General features: G+C 40.6%; 1 protein-coding gene across 1 annotated transcript; it reads left to right on the top strand.

The window, feature by feature from the left end:
• The first annotated feature begins 1755 nt into the window (after window positions 1–1755).
• On the top strand, window positions 1756–22570 carry alx4b (ALX homeobox 4b). The gene is made up of 4 exons (XM_051382536.1): window positions 1756–2533; window positions 11441–11754; window positions 18683–18811; window positions 19505–22570. Exons 1-4 carry the CDS (start codon window positions 2191–2193, stop codon window positions 19823–19825), a joined length of 1107 nt encoding a protein of 368 aa, XP_051238496.1. The 5' UTR covers window positions 1756–2190; the 3' UTR covers window positions 19826–22570.
• The last annotated feature ends 1960 nt before the right edge of the window (window positions 22571–24530 follow it).

Genomic DNA, 24530 nt, shown 5'->3' on the forward strand with positions numbered 1-24530 from the left:
CCCAAATTAAAACCCACAACATTAAAATAATAATTAAAAAATAGTTCTAAACAAAAAGTTAGGTTCGGTGTTGTGTGCAGCCAAAGTTAAACTCATTATGTTATATTGAAAATAGTTCTTAACAGGAGACATTTACTAACAAACCAATGAAGAATATAGTGAAATGTCTCGTTAACGAATACCTGCGCAGCGAGAGAGTCAGCACCGAACAGACTGCACCGGGTCCAGAGCTGTAAAACTGGATTTATATACCTGAGCTATTTAATTTTTTTTTTTTTCATTAAGACATTTTAATAGATGCTAAAAGATAACTGCTCTTGGGAAGTCCTTGGGTTAGAAGAGTGAAAGTAAAAAAAAAAAACAGCCAACGTCTTAAAACGAACATGTGATTTTCATCGTTTTGGATCTTTTCTTATTTCTCAAGAAATGAGTTGGACTGCAGATGTGGCCGACGTCATGTTGTGTAACGGCGACAAGACACGAGTTATGTCTCGTGTCATAATTAATGCTTATGCCGGAAAATAAGAAATAAAAGAGAGAAAGGGCGGAGTGGATTTCAGCGTTCATACAGAATTAATGTGAGTTCAGGCCTGACAGCCGCAACTCAGGCTGAAGGAATATTTCGTTTCAACCCTTTAAAATAAAATGCAAGCATGGCAACATAATAACAATAATAACAATAACAACAATAATAATAATGTTTGGTCTTTAATTACTACACTTACTCATACAGTATTTAAACATTTTGCATTCTATACTAATGAAAAACGTATTGTTGTGTCAGATTTAAGTTGATTTATTCTCCTCATTTACTCAAACTAATGTTTCCATTACCATAGGAGTACAAATCTAGATGATGGCATCAAGAGAGAGAGAGAGGGAGAGAGGGAGAGAGGGAGAGAGAGCGAGAGAGAAGAAAAAAACAATTAGGACGTGATATGAGACAACTTAGCTACCCAATTTGACTACCGACAGACATAAAGGCCTGTGTTGTTTCCTTAAAACACGCTTTAACCGCTGTAATTCACATTTTTTACAGCCAAGAAAAGACAAATTGCTGGCGCTGCGTCGTCACGGCGCACGCAGCCAAGTATTTCAACGAGCATTATGGACTTAATGGTTTATAATGAATTTAATATTAAGAAGTAGCCAAAAGCTCAAACAGCAGCGCTGAAAGTTGTTTGCGATGATGAGCTCTAATTCTTCATCGTTATAAGTGGACATATCCGCAGTGACAGACTGACTTCTCACATAAGGTCCTGCTGGTCAAACTGCCATTGTTGTTTGGTTTAATGTAGGCTAAGTCTCTAAAACAAATACACAACTAAATATTTATACATATAAGGGCAGTTTAACATCGGTTGACTTTAAGGCCTCTTATTGGTCCAAATTCTTAAATTCGTGTCTCGATCCTTTCATTTACATGTTTTTTAAGGTCCCCTTTTTCTTCTAGGAAACACAAATTAGATTTTCCACGAACACCCTTCAATACAAGAGCGGCTCCCCTCGCAGAGATGGAAACACCGCTTTTTTAAAAACTGCTTTAAAGTTTGATATCAGAGTTTATCCACGCAGCCGTGCAACTGCAGGAATCAAAGCCGTCACATTCATTCTCTAATTACATTAATGTCATGTGTTGTGTCTCCCGCGTGTTTACCAAAAAAGCTTCCCCCCCCCCCCCTTTTGAGCTTGACCTCCCATTTCTACTGGCTGCATAATAGCGCAGGCTGCAGCTCGGTGTGGGCCTATACTTCTGATGTGTGTGGAGCCTGAAGGTTGGAGTGATCCGTGTATGTGTGTGTGTGTGTGTGTGTGTGTGTGTGTGTGTGTGTGTGTGCGTAAGTGTGTGTGTGTGTGCGAAAGTGTGTGTGTGTGTGTGTGTGTGTGTGTGTGTGTGTGTGTGTGTCAGATACACTGTAGCCTACTGAGTCGGCATCAGCTTGAGCAAGGCATTTCTCTTTACCCCGACAAACCTTCAGGGGGCTTTTAGCATTTGTTCAGTCTGCAGTCTCTGGAAAACATCTGATTCATTTTTTAACCAGTCCCAGATGCGGCAGTGTGAGAGTGTGTGTGCGTGAGCGCGTCAGTGTGAGTTTGTCAGTGCATGAGAATTTGGGTCTATCTGCTATCTAGAGAAGGGGAGGGAAAGAAGAACCGTGTGGATTTTTTTTTAAATATAACTTTTTAGGTATGAACGCAGCGTGCGTCTCATACTGCGATATGACATCGATGGATTCATATTATAGCACGTCTACTGCGCCAGGTAGGGATCACCAGGCGAACCCGTTCAGGACTTTCCCGACCACTGAAACCAAATACAGCCCCACGTTCATTCCGGGTAAAGGGCAGTCTTACGGAGAGAAGTCCCGGAGTCCCTTCCAGCCGGAGTGCCAGTCATTGGATGGCACCGAGGAGGGCACCTTCAACAAATACCAGCTCTTCATGCAGCGGCCGACCTGCAAAACTCCACCCGAAGGCAGCAAACTGCACCCGGACAACGGGCTCAACGGTGGGACGCTCATTCCCTGCTATGGTGAGTGCACATGAGAGAAGGGAGACAGTGGGGGAACTGTATGAGGCAATGTATCGACCATAAGGTGAACGGAAACGCGTTACAAGAGTGGGGAATTTGCGAGCAATAATGTAATTGTACTGTTAGTGTGTGTGTCATACAGCATCTGAATGTCAGTGATCTGGGAGCGGAGAGCAGAGGAGGACTCTCATCTGCCATTCATTTCTCAACTGAACAGAAGTATATTAATTGAATTTATACTTAAATTAATGTGTAATTTGGCTGTGCAGTTTCCTATCAAATTAATGTGGGCAACTGGGAGCATGGAAAATAATAATATTTTGACATTTTATGGAAATGTAACTTTTTGTGTAGCCTGTGGTAGTGAGAGTTAGACCTTAAAACCCTCAAAACCTAAAATAAAAAAAAAATACATGGAAGGATTACTGAATGTGATAATTGACTAAATGCAACCCTGAATGGATTTTAAATATGTCAGAGAAAGTAAGGTTTCCTTTAAGCTTGCAAGGTGAGCTGTAAATCTGTAAATATGCCCTTTATAAGGGGTGTGTGCTTAGACTGAGAGGTGAAGAAGTTATTTAAAAGCTTTTTTTAAATGGATGTTTAACCTTTTGTGTGTATTGACAATATGATTTAACGGACACAAAGTCACAGGTTTTCCATTTCTTCTTCACTAAATATTTTTTTATTTAGCCTATTTAATATCTGGCCTGTTTGATTCCTGGTGAAGCCGCAGCATCACTGCCACTGAATCTATTTCACATACAAGCATGTCATGAATTATTTTAATATTTAACTATTTTTATATGAACGACAAGTCACCAGGAGCACCCGCGCACACAAAGGGAGTATCCAAGCGTTGTGTCGTAAAAATGAATAAAGTACAATATCAACAGGTCTATTTTAAATACCATTTCTAACACGTGGGCCATTATGTTTACTGTGATTTAGGCTAATTGTTTTTATCTTTAATTATAAACAACTATTCCTCAGACATACATTTATTCACTGGAGTAGCTCCAGTTAGGGCAAGACTTCATAATGAGTCGATTATAATACAACAGTCACTGACAACTTCAAATAGTTATATACCTATTTTAGAGACTGCTTGGACGTCCTGAAAAATAGCACGCATTTAAAACGAAAGTTTTACAGCTTTACACAGTCCTCCGACAATTCGTTGCACTTCAAATGTTCTGTTTAAAGAAAAACAATCCACTTTACTGTCCCCTTTATGAGACGTGGCGGTTTAAAATAAACAGAGAATAACCCTCTTATTGAGCAGACTGGCCTTCTCTGTGGGACGACAGGTCCACAAGAAAGGCCCGGAAGTCTAAAAAGAATCCATTATTAGTACAAAAATGTACTTTACATAATACATGCATATTATAATTGTACTGTACGTTATATACTACTGTAAAAACAACAATAACAATCATATTTTGGTGAATTATCAGCGTATAGACTCGCCGGCGCCTATATATTTCAGGTCCAGATGTTTATCATGATGCGGATGTTGTTACATAAGCAAACATCTGTTATGATCACGACTGATATTTGATGTGGATCGAAACTCATGCAGTAACTTCAACTTTAATCTTTGAATCGAAGAGTCGCGCTGGAAAATAGATTCAGTCAGTGAGAAAAAGCAGTTCCGAAAATGGAGGCTAAACACTGACAATCACATTTAAATACACTAAATGCTCGATCTAAGTAAATTTAAGTATTAGGTGAAACAAATAAAATTGTACTGCCCTAATTCTGCTCAGTGGGACCAATTACAACTAGGCCTGCACTATAACACATTTTTGTGCGCAGTAGCCAGTACCCCACTTTGCCAAAATACATCCATAAAGTGCAAAGTAATCTGTTTTCCTGAGAAAACAGAACAACTGGAGTCACTCTTTATTTTAAGCTTTACTGTCACTTCTTCTGGAGTTTGAGAGCAATGCCTCCAAAATTCAAGCACCCCTGTACTGCAGTGAATTGATTTGGCAAGTGCATTGACAGAACCATTTAAACACCATCATTAAATGCAACATGCCTCCCTTGAGGAGAGCTCTGCAATGTTATTACTGAAAATGTTGCAGCCAGATGAAGGCATCCTGGCTCTGGGGAAGATACTTTGGGGTCTTGCCAAAGCCTCAGGCGTCAACAGGCTTGTGCTCTTATGTGTGGTCCTCAATGGGTGATGTATTGCTCAATGCTGATGCTTTATCTCCATCACGATGACAAAAGTCATCTCACACCCAAAGGGAGTTTTCTGTGTGGCAACATCAGCTACAACTGTAATACTGTTTACATGGCAACCCAATATTTAATGTATGTGTCATTTTGAGGATGTTACATGCAGTAAACAGTGTTTTGGTTCATCAAAATACATTAAAAAATACTGTGCAGATATATAATAAATTGCTACTATGTTAATATTTCTATTTAATGCCGCATGAAGATGAGAGAAGCAAAGGTAAAGATGTAGATTTACTGCGTTAATTCTGTTCAAATATAATGGGAAATGTTTTTGGCTGCATGATTCTCACACCTCATTTTCACACTTTTCACTCAGGACACTTCCAAACATTGCGGCAAATTATTTCTTTAAAATTACATAATTTCAATGACACTAAGTACGATTCAGCTGTAGAAAAACAATATTAATATTTATAAGGTTTATGGTTGTTTTGTGTGGATGGAATTTTTTACTTATTTCCAAAACAGAACTGTAAATGATGTTCATTAAAAATTCAATATTGGCCCTGGAGGAGTGAGTGAACAAATTTCTGCACAGTGGCTCAGGTTGGCGGGTTTGTTTCCTTGAAGGCATGTTAATCAGTGAGACTGCCCCACAGTAGAGGACAGGGATGGAGCCGTCTACCTGCTCACACAGCGATGAATGAAATAAAACCCCTGGAGCTGATTGAGTGCTGAGGAATGCAGGTCAGCACTGCAGGAGAGGTCCGCATTAATCGAAGGCAGATGTGCATTACTGGCTCCTATAGTTATTATTCATACTCCCCAAACATCAGATCTCCAAACCTACGGAGAGTCCCTGAGATGACAAAGTGGGACTGGTTTACATAACCCCGTCTCAACAATACGTTGTGCAAATAAGCAATGAGTCAGAAATGGACATGGAGATTGGGTAATGATTTGAGGGACTCGGGAGAAATGAGAGGGTTTCTGGGAAAGCCGCACACGTGTGCAAATGACTGTTTACATGCACATACTTTACTGAACTGCACTGCGCTGCATAGATGCATTTTTTAACTTCATAATTTTAATCAATTTCAGTTTTTATCCATGACACAGATTCATTGCCGCAACAGAGAGACCATAAAGTTTTGTAAACACAAACCAATGATGAAAATATCAACACACTTTCTTCATAAATTTGTGAGGATGTAAATGGAGCCAAAGCTAAATCTGAAAAGTAGAAATCATTGTGTTTATAGGCCTGTGGTTGATACTGAGGTTGAGTTCTGCAATGCATTGTAGTGTGTTTGTGTGAACACTGGTACTCAGTAAAGACTGTTTGTGCCTTGCCCTCTTTGTCTTGTCATAAAAATAACGGTTAAAAGCATTTTACACATTTATAACATACAGCTTTATCAATCTTTGTACTTTCAACCCCCCCCCCTCAGCGGAATATCAAAGCATCCTGTGATAAGTAAAACATTTTTCTAGGGTGCATGAAAACCAAAACAAGACCTCAAAAAAGTCCTGGCAGCGTTTTAAAAGCGTCCTGTCAAAATATAGCACTCTAAGTACATGTTAAAAGGCTCAGGGAAGTGATGTCACAGGATATGCATGCTCTGATGACTAACACATTGTGGCGATGTTAACAATAAGCAAATGCAAGAATGACACCTGTGATCATGCCGCCGTGCCTCTGTGAGCAAGAATAAATTAGAATACATAATGAGAACGCATGAATTCCTTGTTAAAATGCAACGGCTCGTACGTGTGACTCAGGCGGTAAAGCAGCGGCGATCTGCCCTGCCAGTGACTGAAAACATCTGACATTTAACTCTGAGGACAGTGCTGTGTTTCATGATGGGTTTGCTGTTTCTGTTCATATCTGTTCCTGCACTGTCTCGTGTTGTTGTGCAGCTAACACAGAATACTTTGGCCTCTCTTGCAGGGGGAAGGTAACTTCCCGCTGCCTACCTGAGATCTGCATGCAGGCCAGATTAAAGAAATTATGTGGAAACTTTAACCAGCTGGCGCACATTCTGATCTGTGCCTTTCGTGTTGACGCTGGCGCTGAGTCTTTATCTCGACTTCCTTGATTCTTATCAATGGACTAGCAGCTTCTTGAATAATGCACACATTTGGGCATGCAGCCCTATGGTATGGTCAAAAAAAGGATGTAAGCTTATTCCCTGACAAGCCACAAAATGTAAACTCATGAAAGCCAGCTATGACAAACTCATGATGGAAACCGCTGGGCAAAGTATGATGATCATTTTTAGGTCCATGACTAACAATAGTTCTTTTTCTCTCTCTCAGCTTGCTTTCGGGAAGAGAGACTAAGCTCATTTTGCGTGTTTGATATATATTTTTAATAAAAGCCAGGGTTGGAAAGTAACTCAAATTATCATCGAGTGACACCGCATGCATCATAAGCTTTCTTTATGCTTCTCTATGATTGCAAAAAGGGAAAAATACTTGGTAAAAATGTGATTCCAATATGATCTAGGCAGTGGAAACGTGACGATGGAACAAATTCAGGACCACAGGAGGATGAAGAGAACTTGATAACTTACATAATTTCACATTTAATTTCAATTACTTGAGTATCATTGTAATTCCTTGTCATTTGAGGCTCTTTTACTACACGTTGATCACCAAACCAAAAGTTACTTGTCACACTAATGACATAAAACACTCTGCATTGATATATGACATTAGGTTGAACATGTACTTTTAAGTTTGCCACATGCATTTCACTGGAAATACTTAAAAAAAACTCTCCTTGGAAAATGAAAGGTTTTACCAAAATACTTTTTTTTTTTTTTTTTCCCATTTGGACACACTTGTGTACTTATACTATTAAGTAAATTTCCCCCCAAAACCCATAAAATCCCCCAAATATTTTTGTGCTCTTTGATATGAGACAGTGACAGCCACGACCCAAGGTATTATGACAGTAGTGAGGTCATGATCGTGTCAATTTATCAGGAGCTGAGGCTGAACAGAGAGATTTTTTTGGTTTCCCAGGGAATCTGCATTCCTGCGTGAGCCACTGGCATAGATCTCTCCTCAGGAACATCTGGGAGCCTCCCTTCCACTGAGGAAACAACAGTCAACATCAGGTCTTAGACGGTGCTGCGGGAAAAATGATCTAGCCCAAAGCATGTCTGCGAACCAGCAATGAATGTAAAATTAATAGTCACCAAAGCCAATGCAATATTTGACTGGTTCATGTAAGGTGTGATCAGTGCAGAGCAATTGTAGAAGACTGCTGTCAGCTTTGAGTGTTTTGAGAGAACATTTTAGAGCACTTTGTTTAAAAGCATTCCCTTCCCTATTTAGTGTTTGGTCATTAACCCTTCCCCAGGTTACTAATTTATAGTGTTTCTTTTATTTGGCTTCACTTGACCCTCCCCGTCCCATTCCATAAAAACTGAGAGGGTGCCCTGTTGCTTTACAACCAGTTAAATTACACTTTGATGTTTTCTCTCTGTTTTCAGCAGTGATTAAATTGCTGACCCTAGTAAACATCTGACCTCAGCTAACTGAAGAGGTCTGCAGCTTGTCACAGAGTAACCCTGGCAAATTGCAGGATCAGCCTGCGACATTAGGTGCATTTATATATATATATATATATATATATATATATATATATATATATATATACGTTGATGAACGTTGAAATGAGAACAACAGTCAGAAACACATTCCTTTAAATGTCAAAAAAATTGGAGCCAGTGCAGTGGAATCTTGGCTCCCAAAAGAAAGCAGTGTGTGATGGCTGTGTTCTCCAGAACAGCGTGCAGAAAAGACAGCTCAGCATGTGGCAATACTGGAAGATGTTTGTGGCAAAGGATTCTGTGTGGTTAGCGTGACAGAGAAAAGAGATGAGTTTGGAGAGCTACAGAGAAAAAGATGTTGATTAGTGCAGATTCTAATGTAAATTGTGGGGATATGAGTCTGTATAGGGCTGAGAAGCTTAAAGAAATAGTTTGCCACTTGCTGGTTAGCTTAATGTGGCACAAAAACTGGAAACACAGGGAAACAGCTAGACTAGCCTCCGTCTAGAGGTAACAAAATCCATCTACCTCTAAAGTTCACTAATTAACATATTGTGTCTTGTTTGTTTTTTCTGTAACTACTTGGAGCCTCTGCTGGTTGCCTGGCAACTGGTCCCAGTTAGGAAATAGTCACATATCTATAAAATTGACAACTGTCATTTTTACACACTTTTGTAAAGATTAAACGTATAAAACATAATGTGTTAATTACTGAACTTGTGCTGATGGATAGATTTTGTTACATTTGATCAGAACAGGCCAGCAATTCCCCCCTTTTTGTTAGTTTTTATGCTAAGCTAAGCTTCAGTTTTACCCTACAGACATGAGCTGGCATTCATTTTCTCATGTAACTCTTGGTAAGGCAGATTTCAGTGTACAGTGTGATATACAGTAGGTCTGTATAAGACTGGGAACTTCAAACATTTTCACCCACTATCCCACCATCTTCCCATCCCCTCATCTGTGCGTCCAGCTGTAGACTCTGCCTTACAGGATATATGCCTTGCTCAGGGGCATGATTGCATTTTCTCTCACAGATGCAAATGCCAAGCGAGAACCTGGAGTTGACCTGTCTTACTTCTTAACATTGCAGCCATGCTCCTGCCCAGGGGTAGAATGAAAATATTGCACGGTGCTTTAGCATTAGAGGCCAGCGCAGGGGTTGGTGATGTCAGAACATCTGCCTGCATGGAGACTGTAAGAAGGTCTGACAGGTGGGCCACAGCAATATGAGGTCATGAACTCCAGCTGGGCGAGCTGTGTTGTTCCATTAGCGTCTCTGTTGGGGCAAATCTGAGCCAGAGAGTAAGGGACGGCTGCTGCAATATCGAGAGGATGATTATTGGCATTTCATTGTGTAACACACTAGCCAAATGCATACTAATCCATGAAAACAAACAGACAGCCACCGCCTAGCTTCATCACTCTCAAACTAGTCATCTTACTAACCACTAAAACACGCACAGAGAATCACCAGTGCCACAAGGTGTCAGCTCTCTTTCCCTCATTGCTCTGGTTGTCTGAGAATGACAGGAGGCCATTACTGACATTACTCATAACAAAAATGCAACGTGACAGAGTAAAATGCACGCACACAAGCACATAACTATTAAGTTAATCATCCTAAATTTGATCTAACTTGTTGTTGGGCTGAAGTAATGCTGGTGTTGCACAAGACTGTTATGACCATTATGAGCTAGTTTCAGACCAATACAGCTAGGGCAGGGCACTCCCCGTGCCCATTTTCAGGAAAGGCAAACAGAGAGGCTGACAGAGCACACTGTTCTCACTGGCCCGCAACCAGAGCCCTTCAGCTTATTTATTCACACAGCTGTTTGTTTATTGAAGGAGAAGGGACAGCTTTCTTCATCTCCTAAAAGGAAACAAAAAAGCTTGCAAGCGCTGACAGGAACAGAGCAAGGTCTGTCACAAAATGGACGCTCCCGTAATTGAAGGTGACAAACACAATGTTGTTTACATCTGAGGGACAAGGCTGCGGGGTTAAGCGCGGTCGCCCCCGTACACAAGGCCCGCCATACACTGCTCGATATGGAGCAGGTTTATGCGTGGCTCAGGTTTCGGGTGGCATGATGGAGAGATGTGAGGGAGGGGGCTTCAAGGGTTGTGTCACAGGTCACGCCAATGTGTAGTGACATACCTTTCAAACAGAAAGACGTTTCTTCTCTACGATTTTTAGACTCTGCATACAGACAAGGCCTTTGGACCTTAAAATAAAACATTACAGAGGTGATGTAAGCTTAAAGTAAATGTCATTTTGTGTGGATGTTGTAACGTGATGATGAGCAGAGACGCTCGCTGACTTGAATGTGAGGCACCATGGTTATATTCAGCCACATTTTAAAGAAAGTACTGCTCTACTGAATATTCCAATTATAGAGTAGTAACAATAATTATAGTAGTGTTATACACAAAATGTAGCCCTCTTGTTTCACCTCTAAAATGGTCAGAAAGTTGGTTTTAATAGCTTCTTTAATATGATGTGTATTATATGTGAAGCCACACTTCAGTAAATTGTGAAGCTTTCTTTGATTTTTCATGATTCATATGAGAATCGTAAGAATAGCACACTAACCGAAACCAAAGTTGCTGAAATGTATTTTATTAGAACCACAGTGTAACATCTTAAACTTAAAAATCTCCAGTAGGTTTTATGAGGTTTTTGAACAGTACTGTCAATCCACATCAGAGAAGTGATTTAGAGTAGTTGGAGGGCGCCTACAAGACATATTTAAAAACCAATGGTCAAAATGGATGCAGCAGAGGTTGATATGTGCTGACCTTTATTTTCTAGTGAAGATCAAGCTCCAAAAACCCTGGATCTGGCATTTCCCATAATACACAATGATGCCTCTTTCATTGGACTCAATTCTTTCAAACCCCATAGTTTGCATGCTTTCTGGTAGAAATGAAGTCTGAAGTCTAAGCTGAGGCACTTGTTGATCCCTCCAGAACCACAGAAGAAATTATATCATATACATTTTGTGAACTCTTATTATATTAACTGTTACTGAACATCATGTACAAAACATGCATGTTTGTTTTCATGTGCAAATAGTGCCCCCTTTAAAAAAACTAAATACGATTGATGGTAACTGTCCAATTTCTTTCTTTCTCTTTCTTAATCTACTTACAGGAAAAGATAACAGCGGCCTGACAGATTCTGAGTTGCCCCCGAGCGTCGACCCTGCCGGGATGGAAGGCAGCTACCTGAACCTAAAGGTACCTGGCGAGAAGGGGCCGAGTGAGCGGCCAGGCTCTGACCTTTCCAGCCCTCTGGACAAAAGTGAAGCTGAGAGCAACAAAGGCAAGAAGAGACGTAATCGCACCACATTCACCAGCTACCAGCTGGAGGAGCTGGAGAAGGTTTTCCAGAAGACACACTACCCAGATGTTTATGCCCGCGAGCAGCTGGCACTGAGGACAGACCTGACGGAGGCTCGTGTACAGGTGAGAATGGGGGAATACCCACCAGGTTACATGTGAAAAACTCCTTCCTGCATGGACATAAACCAACAAGTCCTCCAAATTTAACAACAAAATAGGAAACTTGCGTTTTAGAACAATAAATGTTTTATGATCTGACACCCCATATGAGCAGGATGCTATCGTTCATCTCTGCCTTCCAAAACCATTATAAATAACTGCTGAAAAACCTTAACCTTAACCCTAGAACACCAGTATTTCAGTCCAAAACAATGTGACAGAAATACAATAAAACTAAACAAAAACCTTTGAAAACGTTTGATCCACCGAGGTAGACGCAAAAAATATTATAAAAGGGCTGCAATAGCCGCAACTTAAGATAATGTTAGAACTAGGGTAGGACTAGATTTTCAAAGTATCCGACTGAAAAAATCCCACCCCCTTCGTTCAGGCCTCACTCCAAATCCACTTCCCCAACACACTTAGCCATGCAGTACCTGACTACTGCTGACAAGATCGTGCTAGGGAGCGTAGCACAGTGGATTGTTGTAATAGCTAACTGTTTCCAACTACCTCATGTCTCAATCATACGTAGTTCTAGGTGCTACACATTTCAGGAAAATAACAAATTTCCCAAAAGGAACCAACCAGATAATTACCTGCTCCTCAGTTCTCGCCATTGTTGAAAAGCCACACCGATGTTGGCTGGTATGACCTGTTGCTTTATCCAAACTTTGTGTTTGTAGCCTCTTCTACTTCTGCCTTTCTTTTCTTGCTTTGTTCAGCAGTGCAAACTGTTGCAGGTACAGGTGAAACTATACATTTTGGTTGGTCATTCTCTGCCATTCTTGTGCAACTAGCTCAGTAGCTTTAGCTATATTTGCCTGGTCGGTATGTGGAAGAATCCGGTCATGCCAAATGAGTGCAGGGGCAGAGTGAGCGAAGTGTCTGACAACATTATAGAAAGGATCTCTACAGAAATAGACCTTTCATTTAACCAGACACAGTTGTAATATTGCTATTGCTCGCCATACATGGTAATTTTACCTTGCATATCACTGTAACATTGTAACTTCAATCAAACTGTACAGAAACTAAATAAAACTCACCAAAACAGTCTTTATTAGTCTTTCCACTGTTTCAACAACAATCACAAAGTCTGCTTTGGTCGAAATAAATCCTTAATTTACCGACTTAGATGAGAAAAACAGCAGTTTCAGTCGCTCTATGCAGCTACTCACGGAGTAGACAGGCTATGTAAACAAACCAGAGAGAGGCCGCCATAGCAACACAGGCAAAGAGAGTTCAGGACACCACTACTCTACGATAGCTTTACATAGCCAATAGTTGTTTGTTGCTTTATTGATGTATGAAATGTCATAATAGGGAATGATCGTGATAACTTTAAAGCAACAAACAGTGGTCTTCTGTGTTAAAGTCCAATATTTTATTGACCCATCCATTCACCCTTCTCCAACCTCCTTGTTATGTGGACTCTACAACAACGTCACCGGACTTCCTCCTATGGTTCATCAAAGTGACTATGGCTACTAGAGGGCTTGGTTGTTTGAGGCACTTTCTGAAATGATGCTGTCGTTCCTTCTTGGGAGAACAGTCTCCATGAGCTGGGTTGTATGACTGCAGTCTTCCATGTTTGCATGCTAATAATCACTCAGGGAACTGACAGAAAGGGCTGGGAGAGTTAAGACTGGCATGTTGACAGAGATTGTTCGGAACAGCAGACAGCAAGGCCTATTGTTCCCCATCTCTCTTTCTGCCTGCCAGTTTTAGATCAGAGTGGGATGGGTGGGACTAAGGGAATACTCTGCTCTTAGCTCTTACATGCTGCAGGCTCTGCAAAAAGGTCAGAGGCCAAGGGTTTCTCCCCAGCACTACCGTGTTCAAACTACTTCACCGCCAACTCTGGAGGCAGGGAGGGAAAACATATGGAAAAAAAGAAAAGTCATCAAAGCTATTTGGCAAGGATATAAAAAACACTTTGAGATGCCAGTTTCAATTTCCACGCGTAGTCGAAGACATAGTCAGGGACAGAGAACCTGGCCTGGTCCTTGTGGTGGTACAGTAAAAAAAGTACATTCATGTTGCGTTCACACAGACCCATCTATTCCCAGATGAATATAATTAACTTCCTCATCTGACAGGCACACAGTAGACTCTGTTGAGTCACTGTGAGGTTTGACCCATACTTCTAAAATCAGACCCTAAATATGCACGCAATCAAGACTAAACCCCACAATTTCGACTGAAGGTCCATCAAGACAAAGTCCAGGGATATCCAATTGTTGAATACCAAGGGGCACTCAAAGCTTGGCAGGCGATCGGAGAATCCTTTTCATCTCCGAAACAACAGCCATTGAAATCCTAGCGTACAGATGTTTTCTGCCAAAATGCCAATGTCAAGGTCCTACAGTTTCATCCTCAGTTTGATGATGAATGTCTTCATAAAGTCGGGCTGCAGCTTTCCATAATCACATCTGTGAGTTGTGCTACCACTAGTTTATTTAGTACAATTAGCTCCCAACCTCAGACTTGAACTTCACCACACTGCCTACTTTTTACGGAGGAGGAGGCTGTGTGTGAGTGACTGCTGAGGCAGTCTATCAATCGCAGTGGTCCTGGATGACAGAGATGAGGTGCGACGGCTGGACTTCAAAGCTGCTTTTGGAGTTGTGCTCTCTGCCCTCCCTCTCTCCCTCTTCCTCTCTCTCTGCCTGCTGGCTCTGGAGCATAAATAAAGCTCTTTAATGGCTCTGTAAGCTGCCTTTTGCTGTCAACGTCTTTAGCAATTACTGTATCGCCGCCAAGCACTTTGAGCTCCAAGAGCTCTGAGCCACCTTCCTTGCAGATGTCCGCTAGATAAAATAAACAAAAGTAGTAAGTGTTTGCAGTTGGTAAATAGCATCCTTTTGGCCTTCATATACAGGATGGGTCACAGTTGATCATTATGAAAAAAACAATAGAAATTATTTCTGTTAACTAAAATTCTGCTTGTGCAAAAACACCACTGGCTTTCCTTTCAAATGAACTCCGAAGTCTAGAAGTTGGAGAATAAGAGACACGGAGCAGCAAAGGACACATCTGACTTCATAATGTTCCCCGAATGATCTCCCTGCCAAACTATTTGGCTTGGGTCTCATTTCTACTGCCGTTCAAAGGGAAAGCAACATAGAGCAAACCCTCTGTGAAACATGACACACTCAACACCCAGAAACCAAGACAATGGGCATATATGTGCTCAGACATCGTTTGCTTGTTAGTAAAAGGTTGCAGTAAGTGTTTGAGAGCGTCCAGGTTAAAAGAACGCATTTGTCAGTGACTGACTTTAAATTTTGTATAACATGGCATGTAAATGTGAGTGTTTTCAGTGTGCATCCTGTGTGTGTGTGTGTGTGTGTGTGTGTGTGTGTGTGTGTGTATGCTCAGTCCGCTGCTCTCGTCTGCACGCCTCCGAAAGGTCAGAGGGGTTAGCTGCGGAAAGCCAAGGGCTTAGGCGTCAGGAAATTAAACATGAAATGAAAACAAGCTCCAGTTTGAACATTCTCCCATCTCACTTTCCAATATCCCCACTTCCCCTCGCTGACTTAAAAGGGAGGAGGGAGGAGAGACATGGAGGGAGGGGTCGGTGGTAGGGGGAGAGAGAGGGGCTGGAGTGGGAGAGAAGAGGCTGAGCTTCAACAGTGAGGTGGGAGTACGACAAAGAGATTAGGAGTGGAGGAGTAACGTTGAGTTATCTTGATCCTTCACAATTAAGATGACAGCGTAACTGATAAAACTTTTTACTCTAGGGCTGGTTGGCCATCTCCGACCTTTTGTAGGCTCAGTCATTGGTACTTGTTCATTTATAAAGCCATTCTGGGTAAACTCCCATCATACATTCACACTTTGATTGCAAAGAGATCTGACTGTAGTTATTGTTTGAGATCACAAGATATGGTTGTTGTCTGTTGTCTATGTGTATTGACAGAACTGGGAAAGAAAGCTTTTATCTGCTCTGCTCCCGTCACTTGGAACAGCTTTTAAAAAGACTTGAAACTAAGACAATTAGTCTATCTGCCTGATTTTAAAGCTCTTATAAGTACACTGGCAAATGAATATGTTGGTACTTGTCACTGTGCATATGTATTTTAATTATTTTGACACTTTAATGTACATTTTATATGTTACCTTATAGTTATTGTTGTCTGTAACCCTTTTTATGCTGATGTCTTGGCCAGGTCTCCCTTAAAGTAGTTCTTGATCTCAACTTACTTGGTCAAATATGGGTTAAATGAAATACTTGGACGACATCAACCTTAGCAGCAGTTTTCATGTATTACCATAATATTCGAGCCACAGAGCGAAGCATCTGATTTTCCTTAAAATAAATTCCCAACCATCTTTGAAAAACCCAAAAGGTCATTTAACAACACTAACCACTGTATTTCCAGTATTTCCTGAATCCAAAAGTTCTTCTGACACAAATTATTGCATCAGCTACACAACAAATAAGTTGCTGTGACAGTATCCCCAAAATGACATGTCCTTGCTCCTTTTGTAAAACACAAGCAAAATATTGGTGCATTATTTTGTATGAAAATATAAAACATTGGAAAGAAACATCAATATATATGAATTAAGTCTTTCATTTTTGTTCATGTAGCACAAATGGAGCAAGGAAATGCAGAATATAATTTCCAGCTACTATCTTTTTTTCTATCAGGAAAAAGGGGCATCACTTGTGAAACAGGTTCAAAATCCTATTTATCTTGCAACAGACAGAATACTTTTTCATCCAGATTGTTAGAAACGTTTTTGAGGATTGTTTTGTTGTTAAATCACCTTTTTTCTGGATCCTTTAAATACTGCAGTGTATTTATTTTTAGGAAAATCAGCTTTGTGACTCAAATGTAATGGATAAGAGGCACAAACTGGGACTACAATAACCTCTGACAAATTAAACAGCGCCATAACTTCCTAGAAACTAAAACAATAACTGTAACCGAGCTTTACGCCCATCAGTCCAATCAGGGCCTTTTGTTTTCAGGATTACATTTGGGAACCTGTGACTTCATGAGCTCACATTACCAAAGAAGGACCAAAGGAAAGACATGACAAACCTTAAACAATAATAGACCACAAATCCTCAGGGGGAGAATGACATAGACTCCAAGCCCCCCTCCAAACATATGATATAATTCAAAGGGCAACAACCCCTCACCTTGACATTGGGGTTCAACCACAACCTCAGATATCAGTTTACCATTTTGCAAGGGTGAGCTGTCCTCTAATCTCGCCAGCTGACCTGAGGTATGTCGAAGTCAGACGACATTTCTTTACGTCAGCTTCTGGCAAAAACACAGGCAACGACTATGTGCCACAGGAGGCCATATATGGTCTTCTCTTTGAAAATGAACCAGCTAGTTGTTTTATCCAGTCAGAAAAATGTCAAGTTATGTTGGTTCTCATAGCTGGTATTATCTAATTTGATAAAAATGGTCTTCTGCCCTGTAAGAAAAGTATGGGATTCATCATCCACTCTGCTCTTGTAGAATTCACATCTTTGTGTGACACTACTCATGATTGTCACTAAAATCTATAGTGTTTAAGTTGACTGAGAGAAATGGTGAGAGAGACATGAGGGGGGATTTGAGGAGGTTGACTGAGGGGAAATTGCATGTCAGGGACTGTGGAAACCACAAGCTGATTGGGCTGGGAATCAACCCACAATCCAAGTTCAAACCCCTGTGTCGAAGCGGGATCGCTCTCTCTTTTCTCTTTGAAGAAGTTTCCCTTTCCCTCTTGGGAGGATAAGATTCAGACAACCAACAAATACACAGATAAACATGTGGAGACTCCCAGTACCCTCCTTTGCTCTTCTATTCTCTTGCATGGAGATGTGAGAAAAAATTTTAGAGACAAAAAACAAGCAAATGTTACAACTGATTATATTAAAGAACAGTAGAGATGCATAGTTAGGAAAGGAGGAAGTGTGGAGAAATAAATGAGGTGGCCACCACAGGCTTACATTTTATAACACTAATGTAATAATAATTAAAAAAGGTAATAATATCAGAATCAGAAGAATATCATCAGTTATGTCCTAAATTGCGTTATTTAGGTATATTAAATCAATTATTATGGATCAATCAATTCTATTCATTTTGATTACATTAACAGGCAGATATTGGTTTTAGCCTGACTTTACACACATCAAATGATTATTGCACTGTAACACTTAAAGCAGAACTAGAACAAAAGCAATGGCTCGTTCCAAGAACGTGGGCTAAGTAGCCTGCACTTGCTCTGTCAGCAGGTACTGAAAGTACAACCTTTCTGCAAAGTAGCATGTCTATCAATCTCACAAGGAGAAATTACCCAGAAACCTACTTCATATACTGCATACAACACTTAATAAAAAGACAAAGAAAAGCATATTCTTGGTCAAAAGTTGAACTTTTGTTTCATGGATTGTACAGAGGGATTCCCCACTGTATCCCACTGTGCTGACATGTGGGGGAGAGCGCACCTTTCTCAGAGTGATTTATGAATGGCTACAGGCCCAGATGTGGATCTGTCGACGCTGGCAGCCTGAAGGGAGGCAGACGCCTGTGTATCAAAGGGAGGAGCTGAAAGGTGCAGCACCAGGGGAGACTCACCATTTTCACATCAATAGCTCCGTGTGGACGGCACTTTAAAGACACGTCAAGTCTTAAAACCTGGGCCCGGACTTTCATGTTCTGCAGAATTTATTTGCTTTACTATCTTCATTTTATGTGGGTCGTTTTTTTTACTTTGTCTTTCTGAAAGGACAGGATGACCTTGTTTTCTACAAAATAAAACTTCTTGGGTTTGCCTGAGAGCTGTGTTTGAAATTATACTAACCATTAGTTTTGTTTGGTAGTGGCTGTTCTGAATTTGGACAGGTTTTCCTGATGGATTGTTTTCTTTTCAGGTGTGGTTCCAGAACCGCAGAGCCAAGTGGAGGAAGAGGGAGCGCTTTGGCCAGATGCAGCAAGTCCGGACACACTTCTCTACTGCTTACGAGCTGCCTCTTCTGACCCGGCCTGAGAACTATGCACAGGTAAAGGAAAATAAGTGGTAGTATGCTCACTGAATATATATATGCACAGGCACTCATGATCTACGATGTCAGACTCATGGAGGGTTATGAAGAAATGAGTCAAGTAATCACTAAGCACTATGGTTTGTTATTAAACCTGCAACAACTGATTTCTTTGGCCACTTGTGGGCAGTGGAAACAAGCTGTGAACACAACACTGACATATAATCTCTTTTTCAGTTGATATAGCAAATTTGTTAGCAAACATTAGCTTATTTACACATCCTGCAGTTACGGAGCAACATTATCATGAGTCACAGTTGGCCACATGCAAATGTAAGTTCAGTATTCACTCTCTTACTCCTGGGGGTAGTATCTGGCTCTTTAGCTGCTAAATCCTCCACTATGTTCACCATAGTCGCTCACTTTGTCTGTGTGCCGTTTGTGCTGAGTAAGTAGTGTACAGTGGGTATTTAAGAGCTTTTTCACAAAAAACAGCTGCCATGTTTTTTGCTATGAGAGCCATGAGAGTTGCGTGTTGTGCTCCGGGCAGCTAAACAATGAGCTGAAAATCACTATAAAGCTCTGTTAAGTTAAAATGAGCTGCAGATTTGGGTGAAAACTCGATTGTCCACACTGCTTTCAAATTGTCATTTGATACACTGTTATTATAAAAATATCTATTATAGCCTAATCTCTTATACTTTCCTCCAGATCCAGAACCCTACGTGGATCGGGAGCAGCAGTGGAGCATCTCCAGTGCCGGGTTGCGTTGTGCCTTGTGACTCCGTTCCCTCCTGCATGCCGCCTCACCCTCACGGTCCAGGAGGCGTTACTGACTTCCTGGGCGTACCCAGTCCAGGGAGCAGCCACATGGGACAGACACATATGGGCAGCCTTTTTGGAGGTCCCGGCATGGGCGGTGGAATCAATGGCTATGATCTCAATGTTGATCCAGACCGCAAGTCCTCCAGCATAGCTGCACTGCGTATGAAGGCCAAGGAACACAGTGCAGCCATCTCTTGGGCTACATGATGTCCCAAACTGTGGGAAATCATATAGCCCATGTAGGACATCATGTAGGACTGAGAGACTGAGGAGTTAACAGAGGCCATTTCAGCGACCAACGCAACCAAGATAACAGCTGTGCCTTGTGACAGTCAGCAGATGCTGACAGTGAGAGAAATACAGAGGTGTGACTTAGAGGAGGAAGTTACTTTGTGTTAATTCTTGATTGCTTGATCTCTCAGGTCTCATTGAAATATGGGGTTTAGTCCCCAATAAGTGGGGTATCATTCATGATAGTGATCTAGTGATAGTGATAGGTTTCAGTAAAATAAGCAATATAATAAATATGGTTTACAAAGTACTTCCTTAAAATACAGGAATTCAGTGCCAAATCCAGCCACATCATACAGTATTTTAATTTATAGAATTATCTTGATTGACATTAGTTACTTCCTTTACCTTATTTTTTTACCAGCCATCCTGCCCCACACATTTGGTCTAGGTTACTTTAGACTTGTCACTCATACTGTACAAATGAGTTCAAGTACATTTCTGATCATTCAGAATTTGCATCTTAAAAGCCATTTAAAAAACAAGGACACTCAGTGAGAGCAAGCTCAGGTGCAGACCAAGTGCTGAGAGTTTTTTTTTTGCAAACTGTCCTTTAAAGTAAACAATAATTGGCTATGAGAGAAAACAGTAATTCTGTCTTGGCCTACGGTGGGTAGTTTATGTTCCTGCAAAGAAGGACAGAGGTTGAATGCAATAAGTGAACAGAGTCTAATTGAGCGAGAGCAGACATGGCCTGTGCCAATTTAGTCTGGGAGGAGGGCAGCCATTAGATTGGCAGCAATTTCAAACCAACGTGTCATTTCCTCCCCCAGGGCTGCCTCCATGGGTTCTCCTGCTAGGCTCAGGCCTCAGGTTACAGGAAACACTGTCTCCACTGGCAGACAAGGCGCAGCAACGCACAGCAGCAGCCTTCAACACCAACTAGCCACGTCAGCTTCAATCAGCAAACAAACCGGAATAGACACACTTAATTAGCATCAAAGTGAGGCGTTCTGCCCTGTGAACACCACAGTACATCACAGCCTACAGGGTGAGGACATACTGCACACACAGTTCCACACGCTGTAATAATCAATTCATCGTTAGACGTGGGCTCAGCAGAGATGACTCTTGGATTTGTAGCTTGCGCAAAGAATCCGTCACATGCCAGAGACTGCAGGCCAAATCAGTGGCCCCCATCGTCATGAAGAGCATTCTGTAATGTTAAGGTAATGTGATGACATTAGAGCTGGACTGCAGGAATGTAGTGAGTATGTCCAGTGATTGCAGGGGTGTCTCTGTCTCTGTGTTACCCCGCTGGAATAAGCTTGTCACCAGAGCTGGACTGCAGGCTGAGACCAGAGACAGGCTTCATTAGTATTTTGGCTGATCTCTCTATGACGCCCGCTAGGCTACATATCCGTTTTCTTTCCCCTGTGAGGATGATGGCAGAGAATCTGTTTCTGTTCCTCATAGTTGGTTGATCGTTGTAACATATGAGTGCCCATTACAGAAGAGAGTGAAAATTCAAGTTTTCTCAGGATCTCAATTTCCTAAAACCCAATATAATGTCTTTTTAGCCCCAAATCCCCAAATATTCAGTTTACTATCATATAAGATAAAGACTGGGACTAGAGAATATATGGCTTTTGTGCTTGAAAAATGACATAAAATCATTAAATTATTATGAATATAGTTGATAAGCTTTCCTTTTTTCTCTCTCAAGAAAACAAAAACCCCTAAAATCATCCTAATTCATTCCGTTGCTTTCAAAATCAAGCCATGTCTTGTTAACAGCAAGCACATTAGGTGACAACATAATGATGACTGAGTGCTCATGTTGTTAATATATTCCACATCAAATAAAAAGACAACTGGCCATGACTCTTTTCAATAAAATAAACATTTTGAATCAATCTCTAAATAAATAAACTCTGTTGGATGTGAGGACTAAAAATCAAAAGTATTACCGTCATAATTTCAATATAAAAACAGGATGTGGTTAGAATAAATTTATGCATGATTACATGTGTGACTGAATTCCTACATTGTCGAGTTGTGTGTTTGTCTTCTCGCTGGTCCTCCCTCTACTCTTCCGCAGCTCCGTCAATGTTGATACTACTGAAATAAAGCAATTAAAATCCATAGTTATTAATGTTGTTTTGTGTGAATGTGAACAATATAAATGTTATTGTTCTTTTGCTTGTACATTTGTTTTGCTTATTTGTCAAATAAATAATGGGCCTCCAGAGATAAACCAATGAAGTATTACAGTAATATTGCCAAGAAATGTAAAATTATGTTCTGTGTGTTATTCTGAAGAGGTGTTCTGGATTTTTACAAAGGTTGAAATCGCTTTCTAATTTTCTTATGACATTAAGCAGCTTTTTGTATATTAATCAAGTATTTCTACTTCTGATTGTGACTTTATATAATGTGCCATTGCAATAAGTTATTGCACTTACAGTGTTGGAGAAGTTTGTTTCTTTAATTTTTGACTTCCACTGGGACAGTGGTCTCTTTGCTACAGCCAGAGGCGTGTGGTTTTGTGTCCCAACAGTCGAGAGCTGTCTCCTAAGCCCGTCCATATTTAGCACCATGAGCAGCGTCACTGAGATCTGTTCAAGGTGCTGGACATTTGTTTGTACAGAAGTAACTTGCTGTTTTTGTGTATGATGGTTTTGAAGTGATTTTCAAATAAATGAATTTTCAATGTTTAAATGAGTTCAGTTTCTTTTTTACAGGTCCTGAAAAGATCCTTTCTCACTCTAACCAATGAGGTCCTACAGGATCACACTACTGCCTGCCAAAGTTGGACAAGTTTAAGTTATCACACCTGAGATATTTTTGTATTTGTGTTTATGTCTATGGCCTTCTTGCTTTAAGTGGTCAGGGCTCAAGAGGAAGTCACATACTTCTACTCACCCATCAGGGGAAATAATATGGTGGGGGGTAAATATAGTCCCCTATATAGCATATAGGGAGTATATTAGGACACACCTTAGAGTGTACAGATTAAACAAACAATATATAATGTTTTAATTAGTGAGTTTTAGAGGTGGACTTGGAACCCTCTAGTACTCCTTTAATAAATAATAACTGAGGATGTTTTCCCCAATCTGTAACTTTGCTTACTTTATTATCACGAATATTATATTGTTATTTTGAACCACTGACTAGCAACACAAGACCAGTGAAGATACTCGCATGCAAAGCTTAATACATTCAACAAGCATAGGGAAACTATAGAAACAACTGATGTACGACTGACTCGAGATGAATATGTGTGTGCGCACGCGTCCATGTATGCGTGTGAGACTGTGTGGTTGAAGGTGGATGATATGTGATCCCATTCTTTTTCTCGCATCAGCAGCTTCCAGATGGGATGCTCTGCCCAAGCCATTAGGCCCAAAGTTAAGCCTAATAGTTTGAATGGGCCTTAAATACCTCCAGGTGGTCTTTGGCTAACAGTCTAGCTACGGCCAGAGCGATAGAAACCTGTCATGCAATACAGTATGCAACATCATTTCACACAGATGTTCTTTGTTTTTGCAATACGAGCTCAATCATGCAACAAAACAGTTTTCAGAAAAAAAACATTCATAATCACTTCAAAACTTCTTTCCTACACAACAAAAACTATGTCTGTAATCAATCCACTCTTTATTTCAAACGTTGTGCTGAATATCATCCACAGAATGCACAACCACTTAGGACAACTCTCACGTTAGACAAAGGGAAGGCATGGCCAGGAAAGAAGAAAAAAAGATAAGATAACCTGTGCCAATTCACATCTTGCCACTGCTGTGGTCTTTGCCCTACAAAGAATGTTGGAGCTTTCCCATTTCTGTTTGCTCCCAGCAACAATTGCTGTCTTTTCCACAGTTGTGTAAGAGTTTAACTGGAGCACTCTGATCACACGAGAATGGGAAAACTGAAGAGAAGCCTGCTGTCACCCGCTAAAGCCTCCAGCTCTAGTCGAGGAATTGGAGATCATCAGTAGAACTGCAGGTAGAAGACGACCTGGTGGCTTGTACATATCAAATGAAATACTAATCATGCAAAGACCTTTTCCTCTGTTATGTCCTTGCAGACATTATTATCAATGGTAATAACAATAAATTTAACTAACATAACAAAACAACATAAAAAAGTTTTACAGTGCTGTCACAATGCACAATACATACTCTAAAATTTTTTATTGTCAACAATCCCATGTAAAGACCATAACTGACAATGACTTAGTCCGTCTCTGTGTATTTTACAACTTCCCTGGCATGTCTGTGGCTCTCAACCACAAGCCCGCTAGTTCCTACTGAAGACGTAAATCTTTAAAAACAAATATATAATTTCTAAAAAGGTTAAACATGTTCCTAAAACAGCTGGACACTGTAGTATTTAGCAAATGTTGCTCTTAGCTGGAGTAAATTGCGCATTTATTGGGAACGTTTTTCAGAGGAGGATTTGGGTTGCGAGTATTTACAGCAGCAGCACAGTGTATGTGGGATTGACTTAAAATAAACTACACTGCCCATGTTCATTGTAACGAAGGCCCATGATGGGGGTCTATGGCACAGAGGATAAAACCATATCAGGCTTCAGCTACAAAGACAATTTCAGTGTTGGTTTTGGTCTATACAGTATATAGATATATATCTGAGCAAATTAAAACTTTTAGGCA

The sequence above is a fragment of the Dicentrarchus labrax genome, unplaced genomic scaffold, assembly GCF_905237075.1.
Source record: "Dicentrarchus labrax unplaced genomic scaffold, dlabrax2021, whole genome shotgun sequence".
NCBI lineage: Eukaryota > Metazoa > Chordata > Actinopteri > Moronidae > Dicentrarchus > Dicentrarchus labrax.